The 23,854-nt window shown below is 36.8% G+C and overlaps 1 protein-coding gene across 1 annotated transcript in view; it reads right to left on the bottom strand.

Moving 5' to 3' along the window:
* The window catches only part of EFCAB13 (EF-hand calcium binding domain 13), a 101,850-nt gene that overhangs the window by 62,762 nt on the left and 15,234 nt on the right, over positions 1-23,854 (bottom strand). The window contains exons 4-5 of the mRNA XM_043584901.1: positions 22,103-22,233; positions 21,231-21,313 (exon numbers count right to left, since the gene is read on the bottom strand). Of these exons, the coding sequence (XP_043440836.1) occupies positions 21,231-21,313; positions 22,103-22,233 (214 nt within the window). The remainder of the gene's footprint in view (positions 1-21,230; positions 21,314-22,102; positions 22,234-23,854) is intronic.

Raw genomic sequence — 23,854 nt, 5'->3', positions numbered from 1 at the left:
GGGAGACACAGAATCTGAAGCAGGTTCCAGGCTCTGAGCTGTCAGCAAAGAGCCTGACGTGGGGCTCGAACTCACGAGCCACGAGATCATGACCTGAGCCAAAGTTGGACGCTTAACCGACCGAGCCACCCAGCCGCCACTCTTACATTCTGTTTTTTTATTTTCTTGGTATTTATTCTCATTCTGTTCTTGATTGTGGTTCTAACACCCCAGTGAACTTCTGGAACTTTTGTAGATAGAGTCCATATCCCAAGTTCTTAGATCAAAGCATAAGTCCTAAAATCATTCAAGGCTTCAGTCCTCAAACTCCTGAATTTGATCAGTGAAAAGTATTCTGTTGGATCATCCATAAAGTAATCCAATGGAGAAGGCTGTATTGTTTATATCTGGTCTCTACTTAAAGAACTCCCCTTTCTGGAAAGAGGTCCAACATTGACCAGTGAGCATGCAGTAGCCAACCATTTACAGATTTACTAGCCCTCGCTCAAATTTATTCCTTCTTCTATGCAATGACAAATACTTCTCACACACCTCTAAGACAAATACTATCCATTTATATAGTCTCTGGTGGCCAAATAAGCATTACAGAATCTGAAATTACTATTTTGACCCCTATCTAGCTTATCAAAACCTCAATGAATAATTCCTGGTTGAGACTGAGACAATCAGTATAGTTACAGGTAGCATTTACTTCATAAGAGAAGTTCAAAACAGCTTCCCACACTTAACATTTGTCCTTCTGGAGGAAGCTCATATTGGAACTTTCCTTTCCATTCAACCTGGAAAATGTAACTATCTAATGTGAAAAAAAAAGTATCCTCATCATCAAAGTCATATTCAAGGCAACATTACTTTGAAGGTGTTAAATGACTATTAACACATTTCCATAATCTCCACAATAGCTCCACAATATCAAAGACCTTCTCATCAAAAATTGTGCTAGTTACTACTTTTCACCCAGTTCAATTACTAGATCGGTAAATACCACGAGAGAAAAAACTACCGCACCAATATCCTATCTCAGAAACCAAACTACCAGAACTGTCATCAAGTGATTTTCCATATTCCTCTTGCCAGATCTTAATGAAGCAAATGCTTGTTGGACTTCCTTGCAAATTCCAGCGGCATTCCTCTTTATCATGCATACTCATGAAGATATTCTCCATGTTATCAGTATTGCTCCAAAAAACCAAACCAAATACAAAAACAAGATGTTAAAACAGTACCTATACCAGGGTGCTACGACTTCTACTAGCGGGATAACTGACTTACATCACTCCTTACTTCAAAATTCTGTTACAGAAGAATCCATATCTCCTACTGGGGTAACCCAAAACTTCTGGCATTCTGAGGGTGTCCTTTCCTTTAATGTTTAAGTAAAATAGCCCCGACCCCACACCATACATTATATGAACAGCAATCAATACTTCCTCCAAAATTTGAAGATTCCTGAGTGTTTTATACTCTGGCGGTTGATTTTCGTTTTGTTTTCTATTCCCGTGGACTCCTGATCTCTCTCACATTATCACATCCTATAGGTGCTATCTTCTCTCCACCCCAAGCCTACCTAACACAGAACCTACAGACCTTTTTCCTTGAAATCCACCCACCACATGACTAACACAAGGCTATTGTATATAACCAACTCTTACTAGATAACTTGAAATTAATGAGAGTAAGGGATTTCTTTATAGCACAGCAAGCACTACATAGTACTGTCCTAGAGTTCTACAGCCACTCTCTATTGATTGCTAGACACCCATCCACTCTCAGGTTCCCTCAGTGTTCCTCTTCCAGCTGCCGATTAGCCACTGTTGTATTCTAAGTTCCTGTTGTTTTCTTATATAGAGTACTTTACCTTACCTTTTTGCTCAAACTAGGTATCTCCCAATAGGCTTTAGCTCTCATAATCAAACATACCTGTTAAAATGATTTTCCTAGTCAAAAGACAAGGACCTCCCCTATGAGGAATTTTACCTTAAGTCACAACCAGGTTATTAAAAATGACAAAATGAGGGCGCCTGGGTGGCGCAGTCGGTTAAGCGTCCGACTTCAGCCAGGTCACGATCTCACGGTCTGTGAGTTCGAGCCCCGCGTCAGGCTCTGGGCTGATGGCTCAGAGCCTGGAGCCTGTTTCCGATTCTGTGTCTCCCTCTCTCTCTGCCCCTCCCCCGTTCATGCTCTGTCTCTCTCTGTCCCAAAAATAAATAAACGTTGGGAAAAAAAATTTTTAAAAAAAATGACAAAATGAAAAAATCTTATTCTCTCTGGTTGGAGGAGATGGAGTGAAGGGTGAGACTTATTAATTCATTCAACATATATTTGTTGAGCAGTTAATATGTGCCATAAGCACTGTATGGAGTACTGAGGATACAATATTGAGCAAAAGTACACATGATATCTGCTTTCTTGGTATTTCGTCTTATCTGAGATACAGATCTTCACAAAACAATAAGAAATAGGGGTACCTGGGTGGCTCAGTCGGTTGGGCATCTGATTTTGGCTCAGGTCGTGATCTCGTGGTTTGTGAGTTCGAGCCCCGCATTGGGCTCTGTGCTGACAGCTCAGAGCCTGGACCCTGCTTCAGATTCTGTGTCTTCCTCTCTCTCCCTGCCTCTCCCTCACTCACACTCTATTTCTCTCTCTCAAAAATAAACACTGAAAAACTTTTTAAAAATATATAAGAAATAAAAGTTGCAACTATGATTAGTGCTGTGAGAGTGTATGAGACCTTGACCTAGTCAGAAAAGTCATGGAAGCATCCTTAAAGAATAGAGTTGAGTTTAGATACAAAGTATAAGTAGTAATTCACTAGGAGGGGAAGAATGCTCCAGGAAAAGAAAAGAATATATGTAAAGGCTATGGCAGGAGGAAGCCTGGTATATAACTGAAACTCTAAGAAGGCACAGTAAGCAAAGCAGAATGTGGTCTGAGATGAAGCTGGAGATCTAAGGTAAAGGCCAGACATTGTAAGTCCTTGTACGTGACCTTAAAGGGCTCTTCATCCCAAGAAGTATTATTAGAGTTTATGCAAGGAGGTAACATGATCAGATGTGTGGGGTTTTTTAATTTTTTTATTATGTTTATTTATTTTTGAGAGGGGAGGAGGGGCAGAGAGAGAGAGGGAGACAGAATCCGAAGCAGGCTCCAGGCTCCGAACTGTCAACACAGAGCCCAACATGGGGCTTGAAACCACAAGCCTGAGATCGTAACTTGATCCAAAGTCGGACACTTAACTGACTGAGCCACCCAGACGCCCCACAGATGTGTGTTTTGAAAAGATCATTCTGTCCGTAGTGTTAAGGGGGATAAGACTGGGTGTGGGTGGGGGCACCTGGGTGGCTCAGTCGGTTGAGCGTCTGACTTCGGCTCAGGTCATGATCTCACAGCTCGTGAGTTCGAGCCCCCCGTTGGGCTCTTTGCTGACAGCTCAGAGCCTGGAGCCTGCTTCGGATTCTCCCTCTCTCTCTGCCCCTAACCCATTCGCATTCTGTCTCTGTCCCTCTCAAAAATAAACAAACATAAAAAAAAAAAAAAAAAAGACTGGATGTGGGTGGACTTGTTAGGATGAACAGTGATGGTCCTAAAGAAAAATTATGGTAACTTGGACTAAGGTAATGGTGGAAAATAGAGAGATTTAAGAGATATCTAGAAGTTTAAAATAATAGTAATTCACAACGGTTGCATGAGGAGAACAGAGAAAACAGAGTTGCCAAGGATAATTCCCAGGTTTCTGCTTCCTATTTCTTGAGACTATTCTAGTGCCAATAGGTTCTATTTAATTCCTACAACAATCTATGATATCAGCATAATTTTTCAGTTTAGCTCCCCAAGTACAAAGCCTGGAAATCCAGACCAGAATTCCATAAGCCAAAAAAAAAAAAAAAAGCCACAGTGGTTTCATATGTAATTTCTGTTGCTTCTGGTAGAGCATGCCCTAAAGGCTATTTAATAATATGACTTGAGATTAAGCTTTAAAATCCCTCTTTTATGGGCATCTTTATGCTCTAGAACATCCCTCCACTTACGTCTATCAACCCAGAACTCACCATAAATGACTACCTACTAAAATTCATGCAGCCTGGTTCTATCTTCACACCACATCCCAGCCACCAAAGACCCCCTAAAAGCCACCACTGACAAATGACAAAAACCTGTGGAAGCCCATGGAAAAGGATGCCATGTCTGATAATGTTCCTGCCATATTTACACAAACTGTTCCCTCAGTCTAAAATGTCTTTTGTTACCACCTTCATTACCACCTTCAACCAACTAACCCCTATTGATCCTTCAAGATTTAGCTCAGACATCACATCCTCTGATGATCTTTCCCTGGTGTTTCCAGTATACATTTGCAGCCTAACTACATTCTATAACAGTATTTGCTATACAACACTATAATTTTCATTTTATTTGACTCTTTCCACACTAGAATGTGAACTCCTTTGGAAAAAGAAATGTGTTCTATTCATCTCTGTATCACCTTGCATAGTTCCAAGCACAGTAGATATTAAATGACTATCTGACTCATTAAATACATGGATAATCAATGAATCAATCATTTATCATTCCATTATTATCAGACACCCCCTGGTGACATATAAACATATAATACAAAACATCTGCTAAATATATCCATAATGTTTTTTAAAAAATCTACATTTTGCAAAGAGTAACTGAATAGCATGAGAAGATTGTGTAATCAAAGCTATCTAATAAAGTTAAAAATTCAAGAAATTTAGGTCTCCTAGTTTGTGAAGCCAATGCCCTTGACATTAAAGAAACCATCTCTCCACAAACAAGAAATGGAAAAGAGAGGAAAGTTTGAAAAGAAAATAAATACATTTTTCTCTTAGATTTTTATCAAACATACCAAAATCTAATAATTTTAGAAAATTCTCATTTAATTTTTCTAGACTATCTCTTACCACAGACACCAGTAAGCAATGTTGATAGGTGGCAAGAGGTAAGAATCAAGAAGGAGAGATAAAGGATGAATCAGAACACTGATATCCAAGAAAGATATATTTACATAGTAATTCAAATAACTCACTGTCTATACTAGCATGTTTTATCACTTCCTGAAAAGTTTCAGGAATTACAGGAATATCCATGCTATCCAAAACAGCAGCCAGTTCATCAGTCGCAACTCGACCACTTTTTATCCTACAGAAAATCTTCAAGGCATTCTGGAATGCTGCAAAAATATAATAAACAAAGAAGTTATTTTATCATGAGAATCAACAGCTTTTCTTGGAGGGGCTGATTTTGTGTCAATAGCCTACCAGGGTACAACACCTTTACATAGGCATAGGGTTTTCTAAAAATTTACCTGCAAGTAGGCATTTGCCCAATTCTGACCACATTCCTAATATAAAATGTAATTTTTGCTATTATCACTACTGATATAATATTAGCAAAGATAGGTGCTATTTATTGAATGCTATTTATATGCCAAACATTGTGCTAAAAGCTATAGGCATTGTGCTAAAAGCTCTGGATTATCTCATTATACTATATTCACCACTTAGTTAAGCCTTGTAACTAAAATAATTTCATATCTATCAGTGGTATAATCTATAATAGCAAGGCAGCTTAACCTAAAATTTGAGGGCATCATTAATTGCTTTAAAATGTAATTTAGAAAAAATAGTGTAAAAGAAAGAACAGAACAGATGCAAAATTTCTCTTCAGATTTTTTTATATTACAAAGAGTTTAGCAATGGTTTAACCACTATTTAAAGGTCTTCTATTTCTCCATAGAAACTTCATTTTCTTATGCTAACAGTCCTTAACATCAAAAATGAATTGGAAAGATTTGCAACAATATGGATAGAACTAGAGTGTATTGTGTAAGTGAAATAAGTCAGTTAGAAGAAGACAAATATGTTTTCACTCATATATGGAATTTAAAAAACACAACAGATGAACATAGGGGAAGGAAAGGAAAAATAAGATAAAAACAATAAGAGACTCAAATACAGAGAACAAACTGAGGGCTGCTGGAGGGGAGGTGGGTAGGGGGATGGGCTAAATGGGGGAGGGGTATTAAGAAGGGCACTTGTTGGGATGAGCACTGGGTATTATATGTAAGTGATGAATCAGTGGGTTCTACTCCTGAAACCAATACTACACTGTATGTTAACTAATTTGACTTTAAATAAATAATTTTTTAAAAATGAATTGGAAAGAACACAGCTAAATGAAAATATTCATATTAATGAAAGAATTTTCCCTAAACAGATGTCCTCCTTAAAATCTAAACAGATTGATACCTGTGTCCTAATGCTAAATTTAAGTGATCCTCAGACTACCGCACCCCTTAATTTGATAAGGAAACACAATTCCCATAATCTACTTCAGAGAGCGAATCACTTTTTGTCAGACTACATTTTCTCGGAATTCAGGATATAACGAGCCTACTGATCCACAAGTTCTTAGATTTGCACAGTCATGGAGGAAGAACTGGGCATTATTCACTCATCCAACCAACCAGTTCTTATTGACCAGGCGAGCAAAAGTAGCAGAGGAAGGACCTCTGAGAATCCTCTCCTCCATAAAAGCTGTGAGAACACGGACGCAAACTGTCAGAATCAACTTTTTTCAAAACTCTGGCTATAAATCAAAGGCTTAGAGTCATCCAAAGAGTGTTTTCTTTCAGAAAAACGGCTGACCCTCAGTAATAGTGAGCTTTGTGGCATTTTAGCTTGCCATTATTCCCATCTTACCATCCCAGCTTCCCAGGAGCCTTGAAGACTAAGAGCCTACCCTCATGATGAAAAACAGCAGCCTGACAGCCAATGGAGAAGAATGAGTTTGGAACTTCTTCAAAGCCCCATTCTCTAAGAACTGTCATTATTAGACCTGTCTTGTGGCTCCCTGGAAGACCCTACTTGCCAAGCTGCCTTATTTGACCGGACTCAAAGCTTGCCCAAGGCAAAGAGTCTTTTCCCTGGAAGTACTCCTCAAACACAATCAGAGGCAATTAGTTAACATTGTAACTGTCTGAAGTGGTGGGTAATAGTTGGAGCAAGCACTGGATGTTACATGTAAATGATGAAGCACTAAATTCCACTCCTGAAACCAGTATTATACTATATACTAACTAATTAGTTTAAGTAAAAACTTGAGACAAATGAACAAAAACCAGTCAGATTCAGGAGCCCTGCTCTTAAATGCTATTGCTGCTCTTCCAATGACATACTAATATTTTTTAAGATTAAAAAAAAATTTTTTTTTTGGAGAGAGAGAAAGAACAGGGGAGAGAGGCAGAGGGAGGGAGGGACGGACGGAGGGAGGGAGGGAGGGAGGGAGGGAGAGAGGGAGAGATAGAGAGAGAGAGAGAGAGAGAGAGAGAATCCCAAGCAGGCTCCATGCTCAATGTGGAGCTTGACTTGGGGCTTGATCCCACAACCCTGGGATTGTGACCTGAGCCAAAATCAAGAGTTAGATACTCCACTGACTAAGACACCCAGGGGCCCTGACACAATGATTTTTAAAAATCAAATAAACCCACAACTGTACAAAGAAGAAAGATAAAAGCAACACAAATTTCCCATTAAGGGCATGCAAAAAATGATGCATTTTGATTAATATCCTACTTGGATACCTTTCTATGTCTCTTTACGTTCATCAACGATTGTGAACAATTTCACTCAATTAAAACAGTACATATAGTATACTGCCTTTTCACTAAAAATATGCCATGGACCTATTTACAAGTCAATAAATGTAGATTCATGCCATTAAAAAAAAACAATTGGGGCAAATAATAGGCTAGCAAACAAGCGTAAAAGGAAAATCTGGGAAATGAGATGTCTTTGAAAAGTTCCAGCATATTCCTGAGCATCTAGATGGCCACACACATAAACAGGTCTGTACCCAGGAAAACCAGAGTAGGTTCTGAACTCTCAGGTCTGGCTTACGTTGAGGATATACACACGCAGGAAGTGAAGGCTAAGGAAGAGTTGAAATCTATCTGTCTGAGTGTTTAAGGCATGCCCCAATGCACACATAGGGTCCCTCTGGTTCTCCTCTACCTAATAATTGGCAACTAATTTTGCCTTAAAAGGCACTTAAGGACACAAGCATACATACATAAACTATAATGTGAAAATAAATATGTATAAAATATAAGAAAAGATATTCATTGTGAAAGTGTCTATAATAGGAAGATAATTAGAATCAATAAAGGATTAAATAAATTATAGTATATCTACATTTTTCAGACACCATGCAGCTATTAAAAAATAAAAGGATCGAGCACCTCGGTGGCTCAGTTGGTTAAGCATCCGACCCCTTATTTTGGCTCAGGTCATGACCTCATGGATGGTGAGATCAAGCCCCACATCAGGCTCTGCACCGACAGCATGGAGCCTGCTTGGGATTCTGTCTCCCTTACTTTCTGCCCTTCCCTCACTTGCTCTGTATCTCTCTCTCTCAAAATAAATAAAAATAAACTTAAAAACAATGTTTTTTAAGTAAAAGGCTGACCTACACTTACTGGCACGGGGAAAACTTTCCAAGACATATTACTCAGTTAAAAAAAAAAAATTCATGCTAGACAACAAAGTACATAGCATGATCCCTTTCTCTTAAAGTATAAGATGATCATATTTTTCCCTTTTATTTTCTTAGGGTCTCTTGATTTCTAACTGTATGCTTGATCTTTTCACTTGCCTCTGTAAGACCCAGGTACTCTAGTTCTCTTCTGCCTAGTAACTGATAACTCATTTTCTCTTACAAAATATGTAAATATTGATATACATTCATAAATGCATATAATAAAAGATGCTAAAGTCAACATTAACTTTAATATAGGAAGGATTAAAGAGGGTATTTTACATTTATATACTATTATATTGCTTGGATATTTTACTAAAAATAGTGTATTTGAGAATTAGGCATACTGTTTTAAGAGGAAGAAAAGAAATTTGGCACTTCTTGGTTGGTCTCAGAACATTTGGCCATAAATAAAAAATAAGGTCAAAATAGAAAACCAGAACTTGAAAAACAAAGGAATACATGATAGCTCAACTGGGGCTCGACAAGCAGGCAGTACTTAGGTACCCAAACACACTTACAAATCTATAGTCAAGAAAAAGCTATAACCTGAAAACCAAGTAGACAAAGAGGAAACCCAGTGCTCTAGGAGTTAATCAAAATGCCAAGTAGGAAGAAATTCAAAGAGGGAAAGCAAGCCAAGCATCACATCTATATTGCTAATTGATGCATATGGTAATGTATTAAATAACATTCACTACATTAATGAATAAACATTAAAGAGTTTTTCTTGCCTCTTGCTTCTTATCCAGGTATATGAAGATTATCACATTCATATATCCTTGATTCCAAGAAAATACAGGCTGGTTGACAGAAATATATAACCCCAAGGACAGATGATAGGAATTTGATCTTGCCTAATGGCAAAACCAAGGAACTGGTTTCTGTTTTGATTTGTTCTAACCCAAAGAACTGTTAAAATTAGGTCACAAACCCTAGAGATCTCAGAATATTGGAAGCACTGTTTCTATCAGTAACAGGAATATTTCTTCCAATCACTTTCTTTGCTATTTACAGGAGTGTAAACTAAACGTTGTTAGGAGATCCATCAGTGTCTGAAATTTTTAGGGAGAAATACAAGCAGATTCCAAAGAGAGCAAAGAAAGTACTATTCACATTGGAGAAGAAAACAGATATGAGATTTCAAAGGGAAAAAAAGAAAAAAAACCACATGAACAAAGAAAGGCCTGGAAACAAGAATGAAATTGGCATGTATAGACATTTGTGTCTATAACTGGAGCATGGGGTTCTTGCCTGGAAAAGATTCTACCAAGAGGAAAGTGGCAAGAAAAATTATAAGGGGGTGAGGATGTCAAGCATAAGGGTTTGGACCACATTCATTTCATCACAGGAAAAGCATCTAAATTTTTGAGCAGGAGAATGATATGACAAAAATCGTGTGTTAAGAAAATCTAGCAGTTGGATGCAGGAAAAAGTGGAGACTATGGATAGAAAGTTAGGATACTGTGGACAGGTTTTTAGTGCCTTTTATGAAATAACTCATGTCTAATTTTTCTCAACCTAGGCTACAGGGGAAAACACTATGTGAGAGATCTGAAAAAAAACATAAACTCATATAACCTCATATAACCATCCCACCCTAAAATCAGTGACAATCAAAATCATTCTTTTCTGCAATTTTGAAGAATCGTTTTTTTACCTGGATCCTGGGAGACCAAATAACAAACATCATTCACAGTCTTAAGGAAATCTGAAAAATCCAGCATTCCATTAACTATAATAATGGTTCAGAAACAGAAGGAAAAAAACTGCATTAGCAAACTCATTAAGAACATAAGATGAAAATGCAAACTAAAAATGTGAATAGAATTAACTGATAGTCTAGAGGAGCATTAACATTAAATATAGAATGTAAAAAGAAAACCTATCATAAAAACATAATTACACATTTTAATTATATAGTAAATAGTGCCCAGCAATAATCAAAATGATATAGACTAGAATTTAAGATACTGCAATACTCTTTACTCAAAGCTCTAATTTTTATACTTGTCATTAGGTGCAAAAAAATCATGCAACTTGTCAATTTTACATATATAATGGTTTTACCTGAAAAGAATAGGACTGATTTCATTGTGTTCTAGCTAAGACCCTCTATACCAGTGGTTTTAGGGGAGATTACAGATCCAGATGAGACTCTAAAGAAAGCTTTGCCTCAAATCATTCCATCTCCTTCTCTCCTCCCCTCCTTCCTTTCTCTCTCTCTCTCTCATTACACACACACACACACACACACACACACACACAATGTATTGAACAAATGCACAAAATATTGCACAATATTAAAGTCTTCACCCAAAAATTCATCTCATTTATCATGCAAAAAGTAATGCCTATTTATTAAAAGAAAGAAAGAAATCTAAATTGTACAAATGAAAATTTCAGTAAGAAATTATTGCTTGCTTTGAATGAGAAGTTGAAATTATGGAGCTTTTTTTTCTGCATGATAATGCACAGGTCATCTCTGATGAGCAACTAGAGCTGAAAATCCAGACTTACAAAGTGTGACAAAACACAGAATCAGGATTCTTCTGTCTCATTTTCTAGACAAGCATAGATCTGCGTCAAGGAACATCTTAATTTTTCAAGATTCTTCAAGTTAAATAACTCTAACGTCATTTTCCTCTTCATATAGTAAATGAGGCCAATTTTGAAAGGGTTTATCTGTGTTTGGAAGAAACTTATTATAAATTTACATTTTAAATTAATGTAATCAGGGGCGCCTGGGTGGCGCAGTCGGTTGAGCATCCGACTTCAGCCAGGTCACGATCTCGCGGTCCGTGGGTTCGAGCCCCGCGTCGGGCTCTGGGCTGATGGCTCAGAGCCTGGAGCCTGTTTCCGATTCTGTGTCTCCCTCTCTCTCTGCCCCTCCCCTGTTCATGCTCTGTCTCTCTCTGTCCCAAAAATAAATAAACGTTGAAAAAAAATTAAAAAAATAATAATAGTAAATTAATGTAATCTGAACAAAGTAACTTATAAAAGAACATTTCAGTGCTTCTGGTGGTCTGCAGGCTTCTACTGTCAGAGAAATTGACAAGGCTTAGTTGTTTTCATTGCTAAACCACAGAAACACTTTCTGGATTGGAAAATTTGTCAAGTTGTCTACCTCAAAATTTCTTTTTCGGTGTAATAACTTGAGAGTGGTTTCTCCTTTCCTTCAAAGAAACAATGAAACATCTGTGCAAATTTCAATCAATTATTTTGATTTGTTTCCTGACTTCTATGTGACTTAGGTTTAAACAAAAACCTTATAGATAAAACATCAAGAGCACAATCCATACAAGAAATAGTTGTAGACTAAACTTCTTCAGAAGTATGAACTTAAGTTGAAAGATATTCTTCAAAAATTGGGGTGCCTGGGTGGCTCAGCTGGTTAAATTCCGACTCTTGATTTGGGCTCAGGTCATGATCTCACAGTTGGTGAGGTCAAGCCCCGCATGGGGCTCTGTGCTGACAGGGCAAAGCCTGCTTGGGATTCTCTCTTTCCTCTCTGTTCCTCCCTTGCCTGTGCTCTCTCTCACATAACCAGTAAAGGACTCGTATTCAGAATATATACATTCAAAATGCAATAGTAGGAACACAAACACATTTTCAATGGGCATAAGATATACAGGTAGCAAAAAAGCACATGAAGATATATTCAAAATCATTTGATCATTCAGGAAATGCAAATTAAAACCACAATAAGAAAACACCATACATCTATTAGAATGACAATTTTTAAAGGCTCACCAATTCCAGGATTGACAAGGATGAGGAGCATCTGAAACTGTCATAAATTGTTCATAACAATGTAAAATAATTCAGCTGCTTTGCAAGCACAGTTTAGCAGTTTCTAAAAAATTCAAATATACCTACCATATGACCCAGTTATCCTACCATCAGGTATTTACCCAAGATAAATGAAAGTATATGACTACACAAAGACATAAATGAATGTTTACACCAGCTTTATTTGTAATAGCCAAAAACTAGAAACAATCCAAACATCATCAATTAATGAATGGATGAACAAATCATGGTACATCCATAAGAGAGAACACTGCTTAGCAATAAAAAGAAATAAACCTGATATGTACCAAAGCATAGATGAATCTCAGTATAATTACGCTGAGTAAAAGAAATCAAACTAAAAAAATGAGTACTTACTGCATGATATCATTTATATAAAGTTCTAGAAAATACAAACAATCTGTAGTGACAGAAGCAGGTTAGTGTTTGCTTGGGAAGTAGTGAGGGGGGGGGTTGTGGAAAGAGAATGGGGGCTTACAAAGGGGTATAATGGGATTGAGTTTTCACAAGTATATACATATGTAGAAATTTTCAAATTGTATACTTTAAATATGTCAAGTATATACCTCAATAAAACTATAAAATATGCAGATAATTTAAAATCCATTGGAATAGACAATTCCAAAAACAGTACAGAGGTTTTGTCTAAAAATTAAAAAGAGAACTATCATATCATCCAGCAAGCTCACTTTTGGATATATACCCAAAGGAAATAAAAGCACTATCTCAAAGAGCTATGTGCACTTCAAACATTGCAGCATTATGCACAATAACCAAGAAATGGAAACAGCCTAAATGCTCACCAACAGATGAATAAAGAAAATGTAATCTCTATGTATATGACATATTCTGGAGGGTGGAGGGAATGGGCAGATGTTTGTCAAAGGATACAAACTTTAGGTATAAGATGAACAAGTTCTGGGAATCTGATGTACAGCATGGTGACTATAGTTAATAATACTATATTGTATCTTTGAAATTTGCTGAGAGAGTATATCCTAAGAGAGTAGTGTTCTCATCACACACAAAAAAGGTAACTATGAGAGGTGATGGAGATGTTATTTACTTGATAGCTGGTAATCATTTCACAATGTATATGTATATCAAATCATTATGTTGTACACTTTAAATATATGCAATTTATATTTGTCAATTATATCTCAGTAAAGCTGGACAAGATAACATGACTTGACATAAACCATGTTCCTATAGGTATATGCATATCCTATGACCCAGCTTCTTCATTTCTAGAAATCTATCCTATAAAAATATTTACACAAACATGCAAGAATTGATGAACAAGGATGCTCTTTATAGCATTATTTGTAATAGCAAAAATTTTAGAGGTAACTTCACCATTAATCAATATGAGACCAATTAAAATGTATATAACAAATATCCAAGAAGAATACCTACCAAATTATTAACAGTGTGTACTATGAAGAATTGTAGTGAAAGATTGAGGTGAAGAGATAATTTCCATTTTGTAATTTGTAAACTTCTTTAAGCTAAAAATACTAACTTAAAACAAAAAAAACCTTTATATTCAGTTATTAAACTTTTTCTTGTATTTGCAATTTTTACCAAGATATTCAATATAGGTCTACACCTTTTTCAATGTAAAAATTAAGGAATAAAAATTTTAACTAACATATGTTATCTAAAATTGTTTGTATGGACACTAATAATGAAGCAGCAGAAAGAGAAATTAAGAAAACAATCCCATGTACAATGGCACCAAAAATAATAAAATACCAAGAATAAACTTAAGCAAGGAGGTGACAGATCTGTACTCAGAAAACTATAAAACATTGATGAAAGAATGTGAAGAAAATGCAAACAAATGGAAAGACATTCCGGGCTCACGAATTAGAAGAATATTGTTAAAATATCCATACTACCCAAAGCAATCTACAAATGTAATGCAATCCCTATCAAAATACCAACAGCATTTCACAGAACTAGAACTAACAATCCTAAAATTTGTATGGAAACAGAAATGACTCCAAATAGCCAAAACAACCTTCAAAAATAAAAAGAAAGCTGGAGGTATCATAATTCCAGATTTCAAGTTATATTACAAAGCAGTAGTAATCAAAACAGTGTGGTACTGGCACAAAAATAGACACATAGATCAATGGAACAGAATAGAAAACACAGAAGTAAACATACAGTTAAATGGCCAGTTAATCTTCAACAAAGGAGACAAGAATATGCTTTTAGAAAAGAGAGTCCCTTAGACAAACGGTTTTGGGAAAACTGGACAGCAACATGCAACAGAATGAAACTGGACCACTTTCTTACACTACACACAAAAGTTCAAAATGGACTAAGAACTTAAATGTTAGACCTAAAACCATAAAAATCCTAACAGAGAGCAGAGGCAGTAATTTCTCTGACATCAGCCATAGCAACATCTTTTTAGATACATCTCCTGAGGCAAGGGAAACAAAAGTAAAAATAAACTACTGGGATTACCACAGAATAAAAAGCTTTGGTACAGCAAAGGAAACAACCAATAAAATGAAACAATAACCTACTGAATGGGATAAGATGTTTGCAAATGACATATCCAATAAAGGGTTAGTATCCAAAATATATAAAGAACTTATATAATTCAACACCAGAAAAACAAATAATCCATTTTAAACAGGCAGAAGACAGGAACAGACATTTCTTCAAAGAAGACCTACATATGGCCAACAGACACATGAAAAGGTGTTCAACATCACTCATCATCAGGGAAATGCAAATAAAAACCACAATGAGATATCACCTCACACCTATCAAAATGGCTAAATTTAAAAACACAAGGAAAAACAAGTGTTGGCAATGATGTAGAAAAAAAAAGGAACCCTTGTGCATTGTTGGTGGGAATGCAAACTGGTGTAGCCACTGTGGAATACAGTATGGAGATTCCTCAAAAAATTAAAACTACCATAATGATCCAGTAATTGCACCTCTGGGAATTTACCCAAAGAATAAACATTAATTCATAGGTATATAGGCATCCCTAGGTTTATTGCAGCATTATTTAAAATAGCCAAATTATGGGAGCAGTCCAAATGTCCATCGATAGATAAATGAAGATGTGGTGTATATATATATATATATATATATATATATATACACACAATGGAATATTATTCAGCCATAAAAAGAATTAAATCTTGCCATTTGCAAAAACATGGATGGAGCTAGGGAGTATAATGCTGAGTGAAATAAACCAGTCAGAGAAACACAAATACCATATGATTTTACTCACATGTAGAATTTATGAAACAAAACAAATGAACAAACTGGTGGGGGGCGGGGGTGGGGAACAGGACAAACCAACAAACATACTCTTAACTATAGAGAACAAACTGGGGGTTACCAGAGGGCAAGTGGATGAGGGGATGGATGAAATAGGTGAAGGGGATGAAAAGGATACTTATCTTGACGAGCACTGTGTAATATAGGGAATTGCTGAATCACTATACTGTACACCTGAAACTAATACAACACTGTATGCTAACTAACTGGAATTAAAATAAAATAAAAACAAATAAAATAAAATAAAATAGGTTGTATGGCTTTGGAGTAGACTTTTATCTTTCTGTCCCTCAGTTTCCCCAACTGTAAATCCAGGTAACTGGAAGAAACTACATCTGAAGTCTTGAAATCTAAAGTTCTAAAGATTTATTGCTTTGAATTTCTAATAACAGTATTACTTAAAAGCCTTAAAATGTTCACATCCTTTGACCTAGCAATTTCAATTTTAGTGACCTATCTTTTGTCTGATGAGATAAAGAGAAAAAACCCTGCTTATAACAGCAAAAATATTAGAAATGACATATTATTTAGATTATTTGTTACATAGCTTATTTTTCAAAACAATTTGTTTTTGTGCTTTGATCTGTTCCCAGAATAATTCACAGCTGCCAAAAGCCAAGCTCTCCAACCAGCCTGATGGCAGGGCCCGGGTGATGGATGGATCGGGACTGCATGGTGGCCCACCGACAGTGAAGCTTCTTGTACCCCTGCTTTTATGTGATTTGGTCTTAGCATTGGCCAGGGCAGCCCCCCTACCAATGAAAGTACCTGGGGATTTGTCGGTTGGGGAATTGCCCATGACAGGCCCCCTGGGAAAAGGACCACGGGGGAAAGAAATAAGATTCCGCAGGGAAATTATGCGGGCCCAAATCCAGCCCTTGCCACCCCCTGTAAAGACTCCTCTACCTAAAGGAAGGATAGCCCCATATATTTCCCAGCCAGGGAGGGGGACAAATGGATTTGAAATCCCCACCCTGGCAACAAAGGAATGTATCTATGGATACAAATTACTCCAACCCCTAGGCCCACTTGGCCCCCAGGAGGCATTCCAGATGACAACTGGACCTGGTGGGTTAAGGTACAGAATGGTTCATTAGTTCCTAGGTATACATTGTCTCCCTGGGAGCGCATAAGGCATGGGTTCCCAGGGCCCTCTTGGCTCCCTCCCAGCACCCCAGACCAAAGCGAATAACTTTTGTTCCTTATACGCAAATGGTTCAAAGAAACAATTAAGAAGTCATGTCCCTGTAAATGTTCCACTTGAGGTGTTGAGAGATAGATGACCTTTCATGAAAATAGCAAAGCAAACGCTTTATAGACTATAAATAAACATAGATACATAATGAAAGTAATATGAAGAAATTAATCAATTTCTTGTAACATTACAAGAAAATAACCATGTTGTCCCTTAATGGGTGATTACACAAAGGAACATTTTTAGAATTAGGTAAAGCCAAGAATCATAGATGACGCACGCTACAAGGAAATTGCTAACAAATATAATGCCACGTTTGCCGCAATAAAGCGGCCAGTCTAACACACTGTTGTTGTCCGTGTACTTTTGTTATTTTCACCAACGCCGTGCATCCTTTGGGAACCCCTGGACCTGCTGGGGCTGGACCCCGGCACACAGCCATTTAAAAAGGCAGTGTTGGGGTGCCTGGGTGGCTCAGTCGGTTAAGCATCCAACCTCGGCTCAGGTCATGATCTCGCGGTTTGTGATTTCGAGCCCCACGCGGGGCTCTGTGCTGACAGCTCGGAGCCTGGAGCCTGCTTCTGCTTCTGTGTCTCCCACTCTCTCTGCCCCTCCCCAACTCATGCTCTGTCTCTCTCTCAAAAATGAATAAATATTTTTTTAAAAATTAAATATTTAAAAAGGCAGTGTGGATCTATATTTATTTACATGGAAGGTTGCCTAACATAAAGTTAATAGAAAAAGGTAACAAAATTGTATGCATGTGAGTCAACATATATTTTTTCTAATTATGTGTTTATGCATATGTATATACCACAGTTACACACACACACGCACACACATGCTTAGAAAAATCCTAGAAAAATATATGTAAAAATACCAAAGTTCAGCTCTGGGTAGTGGGATTACACATAAGTTTTATTTTCTCCTTTCTATTCTCCTATGCTTTCAGAGAATAAAGTTATTTCCACTTTGAATAATTATTTTAATAATAAATCTCCAAAAAATTATATGTCAAGAGAATTAACATATGGATAAATAAACATGTCAGAAAAAATAGAGTTGCTTTTTAGTCTTTCTAAAAGTTAGATTTATATTTATTATTTTATTTTTATACCCTCTGAAAGTTGTGTACAGTAGGCACTCAAAAAATGTTGGGGTGACTCGGATAGATAGACGAATGACACCATTGCAACTTGTCAGTTCCTGTTAGGTTGCTAAGTAACATTCTATTGGTGGTCCATTTGACTCCTAGTATTCTCCATCTACAAATTTTTTATAATAACCAATCCACATCTTTTATTTGAGTAGCCTGATGCTTTTAACCTCAGAGTATGACTGTGCCATTGTGTGTATTAAGTTTATTTTATTTCTGACCAATCCTTCAACTTATCTATACCATTTTTATTCTAAACTTATCTCTCCTCCTTAATAAGCTTGGAATGGTCTGTAAATGTAATCAGTTCTCTATTATTTACTTCTTTGATTAAAGTATTGGACACTGACAACAAAAGAACAATTACTTTTCCAGATGTTTTAAAATAAAATTATTAGGATTTTGATTTGCATTTTTTTGACTGAGGATGGAAAATATTTTTATATGATTATTGGCTACATATATTTTCTTTTATGTGATATTCTTATCCATGTGTCTTACTCACTTTTCTATTCCATTGTTTGTTACTAATTTGTATTAGTTCTTTACACATTCTGAAAACTAATCCTTTGTCACTTCTGTGAATTGCAAATATTTCCAAGTTCATAACTTGTCTTTTTACTTTAAAGTGTCTTTTGATAAATAAAAGTTCTTAATTTTAACATAGTTAAATATATTAATCTGGTCTTTTATACTCAAACACTTTGCCTTAAGAAATCTTCCCTATCGTATGCAAGTAGCAAAAATTAAAAGTCTAAAAATATCAGATGTTGATGAAAGTATGTCATAATCAAATCTGGTAATCAATCAATCCAATTATACTGGAGGCCCAATTTTTTAATATTATCGTAAATGTGCAAAAAAAGTTTTTAGAACATATTATAAAGCTTAGCTTTCCTATGATTTGTAATTAATCTGACCAACATATAACTTACATCCATGTTTGCAAACCTTAAACTAATAATGAAAACACAAAACTTACCATCAATATCAACGGTCTTTAGTGCCTTTTGCATTTCCGAATCACTTATAAAAATCTTCAAGGTGTGATGGATCATTGGCAGATCATTCACATAAATTTTACCACTTTGAATTTTGCTAAAAATTTTACAGGCCTTCTGAAGTGCTAAATACACACGACAAAACAGTTAATTAATTCAAACGAATAATTATCGTCATCCCCGCTACACTCTCTCCCAATGAAAAAACAAAAATGATCAGTAAAGGAAGAAAGAGGAGCAAGTCTTTGTGTTCTAATTCTTTGCTTTAAAATCAATCTCATGATTTCTTTAGGTATATCTAGAGTAAATGACCTCCAAGTCTACAAGTTTCCTAAATAACTCTCAGAAACTGAGAAAAGTCATGCAAAGCTCACATAGCAAAGGCAGTCAAATTTTCCCTGGGAATGTTTAAATCCTTCTTCCATGCTCCCATATCACTTGGTACATATCTCAGACAAAGCTATTGGTATTGTGATGGCTTGCATGTCAATATCCCTCACTCAACTATCAGGCTCTAGGGGGCAAGATTTTTCATTCTTCAAGTGCCAGTGCGTACTTCAGAACAGATCCTCAAAAAGTGTCTGTTGAATTAAACTGAATTTAGTTCAGTGGGTACTACCCTTAGTTTTCAGAAAAAGAGGTGCTAGATGACAGTGCTAAATACCAGAGAAAGACTAACATATTGATAACAATGTTTTTTTTTTAATGTTTATTTATTCTTGAGAGAGAGAGAAAAACAGAGTGCAAGCTGGGGAGGGGCAGAAAGAGAGCGGGAGACACAGAATCTGAAGCAGGCTCCAGGCTCTGAGCTGTCAGTACAACCTATGTGAGGCTCGAACCTATGAACTGCAAAATCATGACCTGGGCTGAAGTTGGACGCTTAACCGACTGAGCCACCCAGGCGCCCCACAATGGCTTTAATAACAGGAGTTTTAGTAGAGTATTAGGGGTGGAAACCAGGTTTCAGTGAAATGGGAAGTAAATAAATAATTAAGGAAACCAACTCTTTCAAGAAGCTTCTCTGAAAAACATAGAGTATAATACTGACACAGTCCCTGAGGAAGCAGAAGAAAAGTCAATGAAAGAAAATTAAGAGTGAAGGGATTAGTGACATGAAAGGGAATCTTCTCCAATGAGAAAATAGGGAAGGCTATGGATGTTGTTTACAATCCTAACAGTTCTCCTCATGAGGAAAACTTTTTTTCCTTTTTTTCTGTATCTATAGGAGATGATGGATATTAATTAAACACTGTGGTAATCATCTCACAATATATGTAAGTCAAGTCATTAAACTTACACAGTGCCACATCTTAATTATATCCCAATAAAACTGGAGGATAAAAGATGTCTGGGGCACGTGGGTGAGTCAGTTGATTAAGCATCCGACTGCAGCTCAGGTGATAATCTCGTGGTTCGTGAGTTCAAGCCCCACATTGGGCTGTGTGCTGACAGCTCAGAGCCTGGAGCCTGCTTACGACTCTGTGTCTCCCTCTCTCTCTGCCCCTCCCCTGCTCACGTTCTGTCTGTCTCTCTCTCTCTCTCTCTCAAACATAAATAAACATTAAAAATTTAAAGAAAAAGAAAAGATGCCTAACATAGGGGCACCTGGCTGGCTCAGTTAGTAGAACACGCAACTTCTGATCTCAGGGTTGTGAGTTTAAGGCCCACGTTGAGCACAGAGATTACTTATGAAAAAAAAATAAAAAGATGCCTAATATGATGATCAGAAAGGAAAAATATGCTAAATGACTCCATAAATATAAAGAAGAGACCCAAGATACGGGAGAGTTCAGTGTCAAGAAGTGAAGGGGGGAAAAAAAGAAGTGAAGGGTACTATGTACCAAGAACTAAATCCTAGTAAAATCAGTGACTCTAGTGCTTACTAATATATTCATTGGATGTAATATTCAGACTTTTTTCCCGAAATATTTTAACTAAAATAAGCACATATGTTACATTTTGCCTATCAATATAACAGAAGATATTTCTAAAAAAAGATATTTATGAATACTTATTTTACCTAGTTTGCTTATGCTTACTCACAGACTACAGCACTTGTCACATCATGTAATATTAGTTGATATCATATGCCATTAGGAGTAAAGAAAGCGACACTAATCACTGAAACAATTTCTAAAATGTACACAATCAGGTAATTTATTCAAGAAGTTCTAGAATCTATTATTACCGCTTAATTCTTGTGAGTGTAAGTGTCCTTGAGGAACTTCATTATATGATGTCTTGCAGAGGCTAGAAAGCATTTCCCTTTTCCTGTCAAAGAAACAGCCACATTAGAAAGCAGCACAAAAACGAAACAAAACAAAACACCACACACACAAAATATTTATGCCATTTTTCCATTAAAATATTAGCAAGCCTATCAACAGTTTGAGACTCTCCAGTCTCTTACTCCATAAAAACCTTTATTAAAAGACCATCCAAGTGATAGTGAATTATATACTCTTCATCCCAGAATTCCCACCTTGCTTCTTTTAGACATCTCTCTATGGAGCAGAATTTACCCTGGTCAGTAAGTAGTGCCCATGATTCACTATCCTTTGGCTGTCGTCCAATTTTTGCTACTCTTAATTCAAGTCACAGCAAATTTTATAGAAAGTTATTATAGAAAGGAAAAACAAGAGTATCTTTAAATAGCAAAGAATCCCAGATTCCACAACCTGTCAGTAAAAATTTTTTGAAAAGATGATTTATCTAATCCCCTAACACGTAAATAACTCAAATCATAGAATGTTAGTGTTAGAAGAAATCTCAAGGGTCCGTCTAGTACAAGATTCTTGTACAGATGTGGAGACTGAGGCCCAGAGATATAAAGTGAATTGTACAAGAGCCTAAGCTAGCAAGTGAGGTCAATAAGGACTCAACGTTAAGTTTGTGAATTCCACATACAGTGATCTTAGCTCTACGCCACCCTCCCTAGAGCATAGTCTTAGTTTGCACAAACTATTTTGCATACTTTATGTGGAAATGATAGATGATTCTGAAAAGAAAAACCCAAATCTTAATGCAACATTTAAGGGAAAAAAACAGTGATTTAAATACCGAATAATTGAGGAAGATGTACAAAGGGGTGATAAAGTCTTGTGAACACTGTACTGATTCGGAAACTTGAGTGAAGACCTTTCTTTCTTAGTCATCTTCTCCTTCAACAGCTTCACTGAGGAAGAGGCAATCTAGAGCCAAATGCAGGAATGTTGGTGCCTGAGATCACACTGGTAAACCAGCATTACTGGAAAATAAACCTCTTAAAAAGATAGCTAATCATATCTGGGTTCCTTGCTGATGTAAAATTGCTTTTTGTAATGGAATTAGAGTTTACATACACTAAAATTTTATTTATTTTTTTTTTATTTTTTTTTAAATGTTTATTTATTTTTGGGACAGAGAGAGGCAGAGCATGAACGGGGGAGGGGCAGAGAGAGAGGGAGACACAGAATCGGAAACAGGCTCCAGGCTCCGAGCCATCAGCCCAGAGCCCGACGCGGGGCTCGAACTCACGCACCGCGAGATCGTGACCTGGCTGAAGTCGGACGCTTAACCGACTGCGCCACCCAGGCGCCCCCATACACTAAAATTTTAAATAAACTATAGAATATTTTTGCAGAGTCATGTTTTTCTAAGTATGCAACTAAATCATCTAATTAAAGTCGTGTCAATTTAAAATAGTGGATTTCACAAAGCAGGGCAAATCTATGGTATAGTGAAGAGAAGACCACCAGATTCTAGGCTACATATACGGGCTTTGACTATATGAGCAAAATAATGTGGAGAATCAACACAGTTATTCAAATAACACAGGTACTTATGCTTTAAATCATCCTCATGATTGAGAAAAGTATCCACTTAACATGTATGCATAAGCATGATTCAAAAGTGGCAAGTAGCTGGGTAGACAGAAAAGCATCACTTTAGAAAATGAGGACTGTAATAATAGGTGTCTTCCATTTTACGTGGAGTCTAGAACCTTGTTTACATGGAGTCTAGGCCCCTTTTGAAGCACAGAAGTATGCAGAGTAAAATCTGTCTTTGTCTCAGCTCCAGGCTGGAAAAAGAGAGAGAGAGAGAGAAGAAAGAGTACTCCTCTGGATTAGTTATAGTGATAGATCTATCCACACATGAGTACAGAACTCAAATCTATACTAAATACGTGGGGTAGGAGAATAGAAGCCAAAAAAGTCATTTAAAGTTGTCCCATGTTCATCACATCTCTGAAGTGCAGTGCAGAAGAGAATTCAAATTCTCTTGGAGGAGAAGACTCTAGATCCAGACTCACGTAAGATTCCCACAGAGTTAGATCAACAATATATGAGAAAATAAACAAAAAGTACAAAGCACCCAAGGACATAAGTTAATGAGTGAGAAGCAGACAAAGCAATAAACAGAAGATTTAGATCCCCCAGGGACTTTATATTATATTTATCAGGTATCAGTCTTGAAACAACTAAAGAACATGACCAAAAAACATGACATAAGGCAGATTATAAGAAGAACCAAATGGGGGTGCCAGGGTGGCTCAGTCGGTTGAGCGTCTGACTTCAGCTCGGGTCATGATCTGGTGGTTTGTGAGTTCAAGCCCCGCGTCAGGCTCTGTGCTCAAAGCTCAGAGCCTGGAGCCTGCTTCAGATTCTGTGTCTCCCTCTCTCTCTGCCTCTCCCCTGCTCATGCTCTGTCTCTGTCTCTCAAAAATAAATAAATGTTAAAAAAAAAAATTCTTTTTAAAAAGAAGAACCAGGGGCGCCTGGGTGGCTCGGTCAGTTGAGCGTCCGACTTCGGCTCAGGTCATGATCTCGCGGT

The sequence above is a fragment of the Prionailurus bengalensis genome, chromosome E1, assembly GCF_016509475.1.
Source record: "Prionailurus bengalensis isolate Pbe53 chromosome E1, Fcat_Pben_1.1_paternal_pri, whole genome shotgun sequence".
Classification (NCBI taxonomy): Eukaryota; Metazoa; Chordata; class Mammalia; order Carnivora; family Felidae; genus Prionailurus; species Prionailurus bengalensis.
Note: the sequence above shows the minus strand (reverse complement) of the source record. Positions and strands in the feature narration are given on the sequence as shown.